This window comes from Heterodontus francisci, chromosome 3 (assembly GCF_036365525.1).
Source record: "Heterodontus francisci isolate sHetFra1 chromosome 3, sHetFra1.hap1, whole genome shotgun sequence".
NCBI classification, from domain to species: Eukaryota; Metazoa; Chordata; class Chondrichthyes; order Heterodontiformes; family Heterodontidae; genus Heterodontus; species Heterodontus francisci.
Window position 1 is genome coordinate 97454069 of NC_090373.1, and position 15893 is coordinate 97469961.

Below are 15893 nucleotides of genomic sequence, written 5' to 3' on the forward strand. Positions count from 1 at the left end.
CTGAACAACTAGCCTCACATTGTTCAGTTCACCACACCCAATTCATTAACCTACCAAGAATCTCCATCAATGACAGTACATTACTTCACATTCATGGCTTCACCTCATCCTCACACACTTAGCACTGTTGAAAGCCTCACACCCACAGCTCACAGCTTGCACACACTGACAGCTATTCAACCAATACAGACACATCACGCAAACACATTGCACCATACTCACTGATACATTTCCCTCTCTCTTGCAGGACAACGTGGCACATATCGGAGGCAGCAGCACCTAACTAGCGGGTGACAGGCATGGCTGCATCTCCTCAACATGATGTTGGAGCTGGTGCTCACCATCATCAGAGTGGCCATGACTGAGGTCATGGCCAGCAGTGGGGCTGAAACCATGGAAGATGACAATATGCTCATACCTAATTCACCTTCTCACATCCCACTTCACTTTCATCTCACAGTCTCTACTGATTTACAAGCTGTGGGTGGTGTAATCATGTACCTCTTACTTTCTCCACCTCCTCTCACTGCAACCCTAACCTTGTGCCTTTCTCCTTTTGGATAACTAAGAACTGTAACCTGACCAGGCAGTGGTGCAGGAACAAGAAGTGGAACAGAAAGAAGAGATTGATCATGAACAAACATCATCAGTCGATCTCACACTTGCAGCTACCAGCTCAGATACTGACACTGCTTCTATCTCAGAGGATAGTTTAGAGGTAGGATCTGCAGGTGGTGAGACACTGGGCATGAGTGGTCTGCAGACAGGGCAGGGGTAAAGGGTAGTGCAGGTACCAGCTCACTGGAGGGTGAGATCGCACACGAGTTCTGCTGTACAGGAGTCAGTTGAGGACTTCGATGGGGCAGCATTCAGAAAAAGAACATGCACATAGAAATACTTAGTCCATTAGCAAGCCTGCCAGAAAGCCTGTGGCCACTATCAAGGAGCATGGAGGAGTTGGCCCAGAGCTTTGTGCAGAGCATGGAACTCATCCTTGCCAGTGTGGAAGTAGTGGCCAACTCATAACCACACTTGTGGACCCAACCATGATACAGTGTCTGATGGTTAATGTCTCAGTTTCCATTGCAACACAAGTAGAAGCGACACGGTGTTAATAAGCAATGTCATAGTAAAAGATCCATTGGGAAATAGTGATCATAATACCATTGAATTTCATGTTAAGTTTGAAAGTGACACATTTCAATCATAAACAAGAATCTTAAACTTAAACAAAGCCAAATGCGATGGTATGAGGTGAGAACTGGCTAAGGTTAATTGGATAAATAGACTGGAAGGTATGGCGGTAAATGAACAATGGGAAACATTTAAAGAAACAATTCAAAGGTTTCAACAAAAATACATTCTGTTCAAAAACAAAAACTTCTCAAGAAAGACCCATCCGTGGCTCACCCAGGAAGTTAAAGAGAGTGTTAGACAAAAAGAAGAGGCTTACAATGTTGCAAAAAAAATAGTAGCAAGTCTGAGGATTGGGTGTGTTTTAGAAACCAGCAAAGGGCCACCAAAAAGTTGATAAAAAGGGAAAAAATAGAATATGAGAGTAAACTAGCCAGCAACATAAAACAGATTGTAAGAGCTTTTATAAGTACACTCTGATGGGTAGGGGGAGGGGGAGGGGAAGGGGTGAACTCCGCACTCTGATGGGTGGGGAGGGGAAGGGGTGAACTCCGCACTCTGATGGGTGGGGAGGGGAAGGGGTGAACTCTGCACTCTGATGTGTGGGGGGAGGGGAAGGGGTGAACTTTGCATTATGATGTACTGTTTGCAGGCTGGCAGCTTTTTAAAAATGGTGTCAGCACCTGCTCCTTCAACAGGTGACGCTATGAGTGGCATTGCCGAGGCCGTCCCCGCCATGTGATTGGGGGGGGGGGGGGGGTGGCAGCTGCCATGAATATGTAAAATGGCTGCCCACTGCATAATCGCATTGGCATTGTGGCCTGGGTCCTGTGGGGGATAGCCGCCATCTTCTGCGATCACAGCCGCTCCTGGCAGTGGGAATACAAAATCCAACCCTACAAAGGGGTAGAAGTCATGCTTCAGCTATACGAAGCCCTGGTTAGGCCACATTTGTAGTTCTGGGCACTGCAACTCAGGAGGGATACACTGGCCTTGGAGGGAGTGCATTGTAGATTTACTAGAATGGTACCTGGACTCCAATGGTTAAATTATGAGGGTAGATTACACAAACTAGAATTGTATTCTATAGAATTTAGAAGGTTGAGGGGTGATTGATAGAAGTTTTCAAGACATTAAGAGGAACAGGTATGGGAGATAAAGAGAAACTATTTCTGCTGACTGTGAGTCTAGGATTAGGGGTATCGTTGAACAATTAAAGCCAGACCTTTCATTAATGAAATTAGGAACCACTTCTACACACAAAGGGTGGTAGAAATTTGGAACTCTCTTCCGCAAACAGCAATTGATGCTAGATCAATCAATTGTTAATTGTAAATCTGAGATTGATAGATTTTTGTTCTCCAAAGGTATTAAGGGATATGGGGCAAACCTTGAATGGCTGAATGGCCACAAGGGGCTAAATGGTCTACTCTTGCTCCTATGTTCCTATGATTGTAACAAAATCTGGATTGTTGTACATTATGTATATTAAATATTATAGGAATCATGTATATTGATTCATGTAATATATAGCAGCAGAGTAAATTGTTAAGAATTAATCAACATCTTTTGCTAGTTCACTTCACTACAATGAGGACAATAGTGAAATAATTCATTTTAAGCTTAAATTGGGATTTGGCTTTGATAAATTACATCTTTTACCAGGTAATTACTGATTCTGCCCCCCTTTGGTTAAGTGCAAGTTATACTAATGGCTTTAGAAAAGCTTTTTTTTGTTCGTAAATGTTTTTCCATTTTCAAAGTATTGGATAGAATTTACAAATCGCTATGCCTAGTTCACAAAATGTCACAAGAAAATTTATTAATAATTGATTTGTTAGCTTTGTTAAATATATTTTGAATCCATTACTAAGTGTTTGGAAACTAAAATCTCTGCTGTGTACTTGGAAACCATGGGTCAGAAATTTGTTCCGAAGTGGCGCTACGCAGACTTGCGTCAATTCGCCTGGGGGCAGGCAGCAACCCATGATGCTAAAATAAAAGCAAAATACTGCGGATGCTGGAAATCTGAAATAAAAACAAGAAATGCTGGAACCACTCAGCAGGTCTGGCAGCGTCTGTGAAAAGAGAAGCAGAGTTAACGTTTCGGGTCAGTGGAAGGGTCACTGACCCGAAACGTTAACTCTGCTTCTCTTTTCACAGATGCTGCCAGACCTGCTGAGTGGTTCCAGCATTTCTTGTTTTTATAACCCATGATGCTAGCTGTGTGGTGCACACAGGTTTCTTCATTGATATCATTGAAGAAATCTTCATGGGCCACTGTCTACTCCTGGGGAATCAACATTGGCTGTGTAGCGTGCTTGAATTGGCACTACGCAAATGAATTTCTCTCCCACAGATTACTGGCAATGTTTTTACTACATTTGCATTTTTTTCACCATAGTCTGTCGATATGTGAACAATGAAATTCAGTGCACGTGTGATGGTGAATTTACTTGGAACTCAACGTTTTGTAGTAAATACCAGCCTTGCAGTGCGAATGCTGACGGCCAGACCTGTGATTGCATCAGGAGTAAGCCAACAGAAGGGACATTCTGTGAGCTCGCACCTATAACAACCACCACACAAAGTACTCCATCCACAAATACAACAAGAAGCACAACAACTGAGTCAACAACAACCACAACTGTGTCAACAACAACGATAACCACACAAGGTGAGTTAGGTATATCAAACAATGCAAATCTCTTCCACTAACAATATAGAAACTTGTAGCTCTGAACTGAATGTCATCGAGCTTGCATTATTTTAAAGAAATAACATTAATAATACTGATCTGTGTCACAATCTAAAATGGCAATTAGCACACAGATATAGACCATTGCAAGAATCATTAATCTGAGTTGGTGGCATCATAATCTTCCACTTACTGAATACTTGGGCGGCGATTTTCTTCTGTGGGGATTCTCCCATTTGTTTGCCTTAACTTCATCATCCGCAGAAAGCTTGGATAAAGGTGAAAAAGGTGTCTAGGGGTCCCTCTCAGCCTTCACCTGGTCTTACTGTAACAAGGGGGGGTTTAATTTTAAACACACCGTATTTTTAGCTCCCCCTTGGTGAATCCTTGTTCATCACTTTCCAATTATAAGGCAAAGAAACCAGCACAAACAGGCTTTCTTAGGTTTAAAGAAGAAAAGTTGAAATTTATTAAATTTGAACTTAAACTCTAATTCGGTTGATGCCTACGGATACACAACACGCCCACGCCAGCATGCATATGCATTACACACATGCAAATAGAGACAGAAAAAAACAGAAGAAGAAGAAAGTGGAAAAGTTTGAGGCAATATCAGAAGAGTTTTTGTTACGGTTCTTCGAGCTCACTGTAGAGTCCTTGATTGTGGGTAGATTTTGCTTTTCATTGGGGCCCAGGATTCTTCTTAAACCTTGTTCACTGTAAGAGACATTTCTCTCTTGGGGTTTATGTATCTTCAGTGGATTCAGAGGCTTGTGAGAAAGAGATGGGAGCAGACAGGAGAGATCTTCTCAGTCCAGGAGCAAACAGACACTCTGAGTTGAAACACTCTGTTGCCAGTTCAAAAAACCCTGGATCAGCCAGTTAGTCATGTGACCAACTGGTCTAACCAGTCCTGGATTGTATCACCTTAGCAGTCTCTGGAATGTTCGTCTTACACACAATACCTAGTGATCAAGGTCCATTGTGAGTTGAATGGTCCTTTGTCTTTCTGTTAATATGCAGATGTATTTTTCCAGCCAAGTCATTTCCTTGCTCCAGCAACAGTTTAAAATCAATGTTCATGACAAAATTAATGTGCCTCATTCTTGGCAGGTGGGGGCCTAGCATGACACCTCCACACCCAGCAGAATGAAATGCTATTTGAAAAAAACACATTTCATTAAAAAGGTCGAGAGAAAATATAAGATTCTGAGAAAAAAACATACATTTCTCTCATTCATTAAAATCGCCCCTTTTTTGCCATCCCAATAAAGATGTGGTTCTTTTTTTGGGGATGTTTCTCTTCTGTTTGCCCATTTCCATGGCAGCCTAGGGTCTTTGTTCCTGCTGAGGTAATTTTTTTTTCAGGGGAGTCAGTAGTGGGTGAGTCTATCCTGAACTCTCAGTGCTTTGCGAAGTCATGCAAAGGCGTGGGGGATGGGTGATTCTCTTTGGTTCTAACTGTGGGGGAGGATTCATTGCTGATCTCCCTTTGTCATCTGGGACACTCCTGCCTGCAGGTATTTGTGCAGACTCTACTGCACTCCCCTGTGGCACTTTGACTCGGGGTGAGGCATGACCCTCATGGTTTCTCTGCCCCCTAGAGGTCTTTCTTTGTCTCTGCAGGTTCCTGTAAATGCTGTCAGCAACTCTGGTGCTTCTAGTATCTACATTTACATAGGAGGAGGTGGGGTCCACGTTTTCACATTTTTCAGGGTTGGCTGACCTGACAGTAAGGGTTTTCATCAGGGATTCCTCCCGGACTTCCTTTAACCTGCCCTCTTGGTCACTTTTTCCCCTTCCCTTTCTAAACTTTTGCCAGCCTTGTGCCTGCCTGTCCCCCCTTGTTCTCAACAGGCATCCCTTACAGTTCATCAGTCCTCTGCTGCAGGGTCCGCCTAACACCGGTACAGGACTTAGGGGTGCAGGTTTCACTGTCGGTTGGGGTTTCTCCTCAACCCGGCACATGTGGAAACTCCAGCAGTATTCCATCACATCTTTGTGGCATTTTGGCCAGTCAAACTGCTGTCTTATGCGGGCTTTGGTCTTTCAAATACCGACATGTACAGCCACTGTAGTCTCGTGGACCCTTCTTAATATTTCTCTCCAGTACCTCTGTGGCACCACTAACTGGTGAACCACTGGCCATCCTTGCTCTCAAGTCTGTGAGGAGAACTCCACTTCCTCATCAGTACCTCATTCTTTAAATAGCAATCAGGGACTCCCTCTGCTTCACTTTCAGATTGGGCAGCCTGTGCTAACTCTCGCAATACTGGGTCAGCTCGCTGAACCTCAGCTAATGAAAATCCATTTAATTCATTCCCTGGGTCTCCTAACTTTCCAAAGAAAGTCTCAGACAGAGAGACAGACCTGGTCATCTGCCTGCAGTGCTAATTCAGTCTCTTCTGGGGGAGCTAGTTTGATCACAGCCTGATCAACTACACATTCAGGGAAACTGCAGGGAACCGTCTCCTGCCACGGCCCTGTCTCTCTGACCTCCTGTGGTCTTTCTTTCACTACTGGGGGGGCTACCACCTTCAACCCCGCCAGATCATTACCTAGGAGCAGGTCAACCTTGTCCACAGGCAAACTAGGGACAATCCCTATGGTCACCAGTCCCAAAAGTAGGATGCGCTCCAGGTGCACCCAGTGTACAGGTACAGGCATACACTGCCCTCCAATACCATTCACCACCATTCTGATGTTCACTGCACTCTTCGGGGGAAAGGTCAGGCCTTTTCCCAGTAAAAGGAATCTAGTGGCCCCTATGCCCCTGATAATTACTATGGGCTTGCTTGCCCCACTCGAGGGGTATGGGGTTACTTTCCCTTCAAACACAAAACCCTGGATAATCCTCACAAATCCTATAAGCTTTTCCTGCACTTGCAGCATTAAGCTTCCCGGGTCTCACTCTTACTGCAGTTAAAGCCACAGCTTGTTCTGCTGTGCTTTCTAACATGTTCGCTTCTTCACTGAGTGGGTGTGCCCTGATTAACCCTATAGGTTTTCCCTTTAGTTTCCAGCAGTCAGCTTTTAAATGCCCTGCTTTATTAAAATGGAAGCACACAGGTCTCTAGGTCTCACACTTGCTCACAGCACCTTCCTTTTTGGCTAGAAGAGGGCCCCCGGTGTCTCCTGCTTTCCTTTCTCTCCCAGGACTGCTTAGGCTGCTATCACCTTCCCACTCTTTGTCCCATTTGGATTTGTGGGAGTGACTTGGAGAGGTTCACCTCTGAGAAACCGACTTATAAATTAAAGCAAGCTCATTGGCCAGTACGACCTCTTGCTGGGCTCTCTGGACCCGCTGCTCTTCTACATGGGTCTTTATGGAGAGTGGGAGAGAGTGTTTAAATTCCTCGAACAGAATTACTTCTCTGAGATTCTCATAGCTGAGCTGTACTTTAAGAGCCCTCAGCCACTTGTCAAAAGCCAGCTGCTTACTTCTTTCAAACTCCAGCTAAGTTTCATTAGCTTGCTTTTTGAGGGTTCTAAACTTTTGGCGATAAGCTTCGGGTACTAATTCCTATGCCCCGATGATAGCATTTTTGGTCAGTTCATAATTTGATGAACTCCCATCTGGCACCAGGGAATAAACCTCATGGGCTTTTCCGGTTAGCTTGCTTTGTAGTAAAAGAGACTAGGTCTCAGCTGACCATTTGAGCTGCCTTGCCAGTTTCTCAAAGGTCACAAAAATCTTCTACATCCTTCTCATTGAATTTTGGAATTAGTTGAGCTAGTTTTAACAATTCCATACCCAGCCCTGAATTACGCTCCTCCATATTGGCCATGCTTTTACTGGGGTTACTCTGTCCCCCTCTCGTTAACTCAAGCCGCTCCAGCTCTCTCTCTTCACATTCCTTCCAGAATATTCTTTTTCTCTTTCTCTCCTCTGTCGCTCTCATTTCTTCTCCTGTCTTTCTTTTTCTTCACGTTCCTTCTGGAAAGCTCTTTCTTTCGCCATCTCCTCTAATTCAAGTTTCCTCTGTTCCAATTGTAACTTTGCTTGCAATACCCTGTCAGGATCTCCTTCTCACCCTGCTTCTGCTTCTTCAGATTCAAGGGGAAACTGGTTGGCCACTAGCGTTAGGAGTTCAAACTTCCTAGACTTGCCACGTACAGTGATCCCACACTGCTCAGCCATTTTCCTCAACTCCTCCACAGACAGTGCTTTTAACTTATCCCAAGTTACTTCACCCTGGCTTGGGGAGCTACTAGCTTCAGTTGCAGACATGTTAGTATTCAAGCACACGCAACCACAAGAAAACCTATATTGAAATCTTGATCTTTTTTTAATTGGGAACAATTTGGCTTCCCACTTCCAATTTCTCTTGTTTGTCTGTGGGTCAATTCCGGATGCTAGCCCCCAAATTTCTGTTATGACCCGGTGAGAAAAGTGTCTAGGGGTCCCTTTCAGCCTTCACCTGGTCTTACTGTGACAGTGTTTAATTTTAAACACATTGTGTTTTTAGCTCCCACTTGGTGAATCCTTGTTCACCGCTTTCCAGTTATAAGGCAAAGAAACCAGCACAAACAGGTTTTCTTAGGTTTAAAGAAGAAAAATTGAAATTTATTAAACTTCAACTTAAACTCTAATTCAGTTAATGCCCACTGATACACAATGTGCCCACACTAGCATGCGCATGCGATACACATATGCAAATAGAGACAGAAAAAAGCAGAAGAAAAATAAAGTGGAAAAATATGAGGCATTTTTGTTACGGTTCTTCAAGCTCACTGTAGAGTCCTTGATTGTAGGTAGATCTTGCTTTTCGTTGGGGCCCAATATTCTTCTTAAACCTTGTTTGCTGTAGGAGATTTTTCTTTCTGGGGTTCATGTATCTTCAGTGGATTCAGATGCTTGTGAGAAAGAGATGGAAGCAGACAGGAGAGATCTTTTCAGTCCAGAAGCAAAGAGATACTCTGAGTTGAAACTCTCCGTGACCAGTTCAAAAAACCCTGGATCAGCCAGTTAGTCATTTGACCAAAACAAGAAATGCTGCAATCACTCAGCAGCATCTGTGGAAAGAGAAGCAGAGTTAACATTTCGGGTCAGTGACCCTTCTTCGGAACTTTTCATAGGTCTTCTGCCAAATGTAGTGGAATAGCCAGAGAAGCCTCTGGATCTCAGTTATATGGTTATTGTGTGAAGTTCAGTATTTATAGTCACCCTAATCTGTTTATTACACCTGCTAGCAGAAAATTGCCTGGGTTTGTTTTCCCACCACCTCTCTCAACTGAGGAAGCTACCAGGTATAGAGGGCCCAAACAAGGCAGAGAGTGTAGGCCTAGGACAGAGACTTCCAGCCCAGAAGTTTCTGTGTTTAGCTTGGTAAAGGCCAATGAAGGATTAGCAGCTGATATGAGTGTAAAAGTGAGGCATACCAGCTTTAGGAATGTTGATTAAGTATCCCTCTGATACAAGATCTGTTTTCCAAAAATAAATATTACGGAATACAAGGGATCTGGTACATGATAAATGTAATTTGAAGACTGCAGACTAAGCCAGAAAACCCCCCACTGATATTCATTTTTGCACTGGATGTTAACTATGTATTTTGCTAACTGGTGATGGGTCTTTCTGTAAGAGAATATCAAAGGCCAGTTTGTAGGACTGAAGTTACAAATTGAATATTGGCTAAAGATGTCTTCAATAAGTAATGTTTTGTGATAGTGTGAGGTTTAGACCAGAAGGGTGGCTTTTAAAAAAATTCTAATTCTCCAAAATGACATATTGTTTGCAAAGCTAAATGCGGTAGTAGATTAGTAGCAGGAGAAGCTAATACACAAAGTTCCAACCTAATTTGAATGGATTTGCACCCCAACACTGACACATTTGAAGGGTTTGAAAGAAGCCAACAACCCAATTTAGGGCCTGAGATTGCATAATACTAGCACAGGTGCATTTTACATCATAAGTGCACTGGGGAGGGATGAGGGTGGAGTGTCTTGCCAAATTTTTTGCAGGCTCTTCATTAATATTTGGGTGCTGTGCTCCCAGCGCACTTTGCATGGCTCACTGGCACAGCAGTGGATGGAGTAGGAATCTGTGGAATGAGCAAATAGAACATGATAACGGTGTATTTGCAAATCATGTGGAGCAGGAAATGGATGGTTTGGAGAGCAGATTTGTGGTGACAATTCCAAGGTTACAGGCATGACTTCTCCCTTTATTGATACAGCCTGGAAAGCCATGTTCATGGAGGTTCAGGCAAGGAAACGTGCCATCTTTGGTTATAAGGGGCACCTTCCTCAAAACAAAATGGAGCAATGGCTGCATGTGAAGATGAGGCAGAACAGCTATTGCTAAATATTTCAATATCATGGAAAGTTGTGCAACTGAAAGGAGAACCACAGAGAGAAAAAAAATGAGTATTTTTGGAGGCAGGGTGAAACTCTTTCTATTTACTTCAAAATATTGTGAATTTAGTGAAAGAGATGACTGCAAGATTGAATTTTGTTCTATCTGTCCACTTTTCTAATTTTATTTATATATGCACTGAATATAGATTTTCCTCGAGTTATGTTGAACCATAGAACCATAGAAAAATTACAACATAATTGATATAATTGATATATCATAAGTTGAAAGGAATAAGGAGTCAGTTCCGCAAAAAAGGAGAACATATTCTGCCATATATGGGTGACCATTTGTAATGGTATTGTAGAAATACTTCCTCCAATATATTTTTCTTAATTGTACCATAGCAAAAGCAATATTAGGGGTGCCTGATGTTCAGAGTTACCATATGTGGTGGAGAAGGGGAATTTCAAATTTAAAGGGCCAAATTGGCCAGTGCAATCAATGATCCTCCCAGGTAGGGCTTCTGGTAGAAGTTGGGGAGCCTACCCTAAAATATACAAAGTGGCGTAAACCTAGATAATCGGTGGCATCAGGGACCGTAGCTTTACAGCCAGTGGAACTTGTACCCTGATGGAGATTCTGCAATAGTGGAAAATCTGCAACAGAATATGCTGGTAATCAATGACATTATTTCTCAGCAAACAATGCAGCAATGAGGGCCACCATCCTACATATTGTTGAGGGGATATTACCACTCATTTTAGATGTGGAATATACCGAGCTCAGACCTAAATTGACAGCTACATGACAGTGGCTAGCACTAAAACTGACCAAAGATAGACTGAAACGCCAGGTACCATTGACACAGCAAGGGTTCAATTTGATAGCTCCTGAAAACAGGCACAGGGATAGCGATGCACGATTCATCGCAGCCCTTGATTGCAGCAAAGGCCACACATCAACTTTGTGCTATCTGCTGTTTTAACTGATTTCAGCATCCAGCCAGCACTAATTGTGCTGTTGATTGGCTGGCGCTTCAGCAGGGTGCCAATATCGTGAGTGGCTAGCACCAGTTAAAGCTGGCTTGCACTTCTTAAAGGGGAGGTGCAATATGGTGCATCAAATGCTGGAACTCATGCAGGAAGTGAAGCTAACCTATGAAACATTGAGTAATGGCAGATACTGCACTAGAAGTTGGTGGAGGAAGTGGAAAGGAGAAAAGATGTGCTGTATCCGCAAGGGGCTTTTGGTGGGGGGGGGGGGGGTGGATGTGCAGGTGCCCACCAAACATACATTCATGATCTGCCTGCTCTGCATATTTCCGACAATCTTTACACTGCATGCGTGCTTACCTCCTCACCGATATTATGCCCTGTGTAGCTCACCCTAAGAGTGTACGCACATGCTGCAGACACCTTCTTGGAAGTCTAAGGGCACTCATAAAGCCAAAAAAATGGGTACAAAAGATCCCAATTTCACAACGAGTATGTGTTATAAACTAGCCTGATTCTTTTAATTTTACATATTGATCATTCTATTTTTGCTAATCTGTGAAAGTTTCAGTTTTATATAATATTTTTCTGAAAAATTCCACTCAATTCTTTGTTGGATGTTTTAATTCATTATTAATACCAAGTGCCTAAATAGCTAGCATTTACACATGCTTTAAATTTGAAACAATAAAAGATTAATAATTTTTTTTGCAGTAAGACAGAAATATGCATTCGAAGTTAAAGATCTGAGCTTTACAGATGAACTGAACAATCGTTCCTCAGCCTTATTTAAAAACCGCTCAAAAGAATTTAAAATGTTGGTATGTAACTGAATGAATAACATTACAGACTCAAAAAGTGTAATTTTTCAACTGTGTTCTACTGGCGGGTAGCCTTGCCTTTCAGGAGTGTGTAACGGAAATTCTGGTCTAAGTCCAGGCTGATGCCTTAAAGTAAAACCACTAATAAAGATCTTAAAAGCTTCAAAAGGCAATTCAATGAGAAAATGTAATGCTGTCACTGTGCAATATTTAGGCCAGAATTTTTCTGTCCCCTAACGAGTGGGCTGGTGGCAGGGGTGGCGTAAAATTGAGTGAGAGGCGGTGTTTCTGTTCCCAACCCCTCCCACCCCAAATGCAATTTTACATGGGGCAGTAGAAACGAGAAACAGCCCACCTGCCCCAGGCCAATCAAGGCCCTTAAGTGGCCAATTAACTGCCACTTAAGGGCCTCCTCCTGCTGCCACGGGTATTTTACCCTCAGCAGCCAGACGCCAAAGGCCCCATGAATCCCGTCTGGTAAAACCAGGTGGCCTTCTTGTGGGCTGGGGGGGCCCTCCTGATCAGGCACCCTATGCCTCCATGGAGGGCTGCCCCTGATGCCCAAACTGCCCCCAATGCACAACCCTCCCCACCCCCCCATCCTAACTGCCCCCCCCCGACTCACTGGGGCTTGGTCAATTGTCCCCGGCGAAGCCCTAAAAACTTACCGGCATTCCAGGACCGTCCTTCATCTTCCTTCTGATGGTTGGGTGTTGTCCCAGAGGTGGCCACCGCTCCCGGTGCTGCTGCTGGGACTAAGAGCTGTCAGCCTGCTGATTGTCCGGTAGCTCCATTACACAGGACCTCCTGCCTCAAGGAGGTGGAGGTCCGCCCCATGACCAATTAAAGGCCTGGGCAGCAAAAAATCCCGGCATGGCTCCCCAGCCTGGTGGAGGCGGGCTCGTCCCCCGACTTTTCGGCCGGTTGGCGGGGCCTCCTGCCCAACGTAAAATTCTGGCCTTAATCTTTTTGATTTAAGAACAAATTGGTTTAGTACCTAGCCTTGGACGCAAAAGTTTCAGTTACTGGGTAAACAACTTTTCAAAAATCATTTTGAGGGAATCAGTTGGTTCATTAACCAGCTGTGATGGGTAACTTTTTGCATATTATTTTCCCATTATAAAAGTTTCCATATGGTTTTCCATTTTAAATGTTGCTACAGAAAGTGTTACATGAAGTAATGTTTCTGGGCCAAAGCATGCATAATACAAGAGATTTTTTATTACATATATAGCAATTTTTGTAACCATAGAAATGAATCTGACTTGCTACTGTCGAATACTTGCATTCAACTTTTTGCAACCTCATGTTTAAGCCTAGATACTGCCCTGATCTTGGTGGATTTATTTACCCATTATATTGTTTTCTGATTTGATTCTGTCATGAATTTGGTGGGTATCTGAACCATGTAAGAAAATCTGCTGCAATCCAAAGCAAATTTTGTTTGAACTGGTAGCAGATCCTTCCTGTATTGGTTCCTCTGTGGTCAATTCTTGGTTATTCAATGCATGTTTTCATTGGCATTGTAAGAGGGTACAGTAGTATAGTAGTTACGTTACTGGACTAGTAATCCAGAGGCCTTGACCAATAAAGAGGAGACATGAGTTCAAACTGTACTGTGGCAACTGGGGAATTTAAATTCAGTTAATTTAATAAAAATCTGAAATAAAAAGCTGGTACCAATCATGGTGCCCGTGAAACTATTTGATTGTTGTAAAAACTCATCTGGTTCACTAATATTCTTCAGGGAAGGAAATTTGCCGCCCTTGTCTGGCGAGGCTGACATCTGACTCCAGACCCACAGCAATGTAGTTGATTCTTAACTGGCCTGTGAAGTGGTCTAGCAAACGACTCAGTTGTATTCAAGAAGGCCTTCGCAAGGGCAATTAGGGACAGGCAATAAATGCTGGCCTTGCCAGCGATGCCCACATCCTGTTAATGAATAAAAACAAATTGTTATTAAACCATTGCCATACCAATGTTATTTCAAGGGATCATGTTCAATCACCTGTTCCTCAGCTCTGGGAAATAATTCAGTCACTTGAGTGTATTTCTAAAAAAAATTGAGCTCTTCCTGGCCATTACCTTACTACGGATAACGTGTACTTATCAGCCAAATTGATACACCTGTAATTCTGAAATCAGCTCAAAATGTATAAATCTGTGAATTCTCAAGTTTATGAAGTTCCCTCTAGTGCTAGAAATGTGCTGCTGTAGGTTGTGACAGTGTGGCAGGCAGTTTTAAAATGCTAATTCCTAATGAGATTTACCTAGTCACATGACAGACTTGTGATGTTCAAAAAAGGAGTGTGTGCCATACATAACAAACTCAATGGGCTGTAATTTGCTGTCAAAATAGTGGTCAGGCTAGTGATACTCACTTATTTATGCGTAAATGATACAGCAACTTCACACGGGGGAAGATGCATGGTTAAACTCAAATATACAAAAGTTGCTGTCTGAGATTCACTGCTCTGCTGTTAGCTTCATGAAAACAGCATCTCGCTGTCTGCCTCATCATTGGCATACATTGAATAGGGTGAGATTCCAACCAAGATACCGACTAATCTCGCTACAGAAAGTTAAATATTGTTCAATCCAGTCTAACTAGCCTTTTAATGATGTGATAAGTGTTCATTACTGCCAATCAACCTCTCTGGTATTGATAATTAACTGTATTCCTTATTATTAACCTTATTCCTTCAGACTTTAAATGTTGGTGAGGGTTTTAATAATGTGATTTTTTCTTTACTTTTCCTTTCTGTCTCTTTCTCACTCTCTTATCCCACTCTTTCTTCCTCTCTCTTTATTCCACTTTCTGTACCTAATTTAACATTGAATTCACCCATTCTGAATAACAGTTTCTTCTTAGTCCTTGCACTGTTTATTTCACAATCCTTCAATTTGATTGGTTAAGGAGATAAACTGCTGCTTGCCCTGTTCACTCATGTCCCAGGTGCCCGGTGCTTCTCACTGCACCGTTAGCAGATCACACTGTCAGCAACTTGGCAAATTAAAAACCTAAATATGCAAGGGCAAATCTAACTAATGGCAGACGTCGTTAGATGCCCTGCCACAATAAAATTTGTGTCATTATATTGTAGGGTGTAGGGTGAAATGTGTTTCATTTTTATTCATATATCTCTGTAGAATTAAAAATGTTTGCCACCCTTTTGTTTTTGCACATTTATTTTTAGAATGTTATATTTCTAATCTATTTATAACCATTTCTCTAGTTGGAAGAGGCCTACCGAAGTGCAGATAGCAGTGCTGCAGTGGATATTCTGGGATTCACGTAAGTGATAGTTTGAGATTTTTTCACAGTTGCATTTTACTCTTAAGGTCTAATGTCAAAACAGAGAGAACCTGATATATAAGTTGAAGCTGGAAAGTGGGATACAACACATGAAGGAATAGAACATTTACAGATGCATTTTATTTTGGACACATAAGGGTAGGTTTTCATCGACATTGCCTAGACCCCAAACATCTACTCTGCAATCCAAAAAAAAATTATAAGGTGGCTCACTTTGTAAGGGGCCCACAGGGTCACCTTAATGTTGCTTATAGCAAGGGGCAGAGGACCCAACCCTTCCCTACCAATCCATAACCTGGGCACTTTTGGCAGTGTTTCTGGACTCTTCAGTGGGGCTCAGTCCAGATACATTCCCATCCCGTCACGAGCATGCAAATCATGAAAACTCCCCCAATCCCACAAATTTTAAGGGTAGGGAGGGAGGGGGCAGTGACTGAGGTCCTAGATTAGGATTTAGCAGTCCTGAATAGCGGGCATATGAATTGAAGTGGACGGCCATCGTATATGCACATGCCACTTGGATGTCACATCAGAGAAGTATTAGGATAGGGAGTAACAGCATTTAAGAAATAATACATTAATTGTCTTGGAAAGAAAGAACTTGCATTTATATAGCATCTTTCATGACCCC

General features: G+C 42.8%; 1 protein-coding gene across 2 annotated transcripts in view; it reads left to right on the top strand.

Annotated features, from left to right (window-relative positions):
- Positions 1–15893, top strand: part of LOC137352494 (adhesion G-protein coupled receptor F1-like) — a 109715-nt gene that overhangs the window by 62611 nt on the left and 31211 nt on the right. For both annotated transcript variants that reach the window (XM_068018027.1, XM_068018037.1), the window contains 3 exons: positions 3539–3811; positions 11840–11946; positions 15183–15241. In XM_068018027.1, the coding sequence (XP_067874128.1) occupies positions 3539–3811; positions 11840–11946; positions 15183–15241 (439 nt within the window). The remainder of the gene's footprint in view (positions 1–3538; positions 3812–11839; positions 11947–15182; positions 15242–15893) is intronic.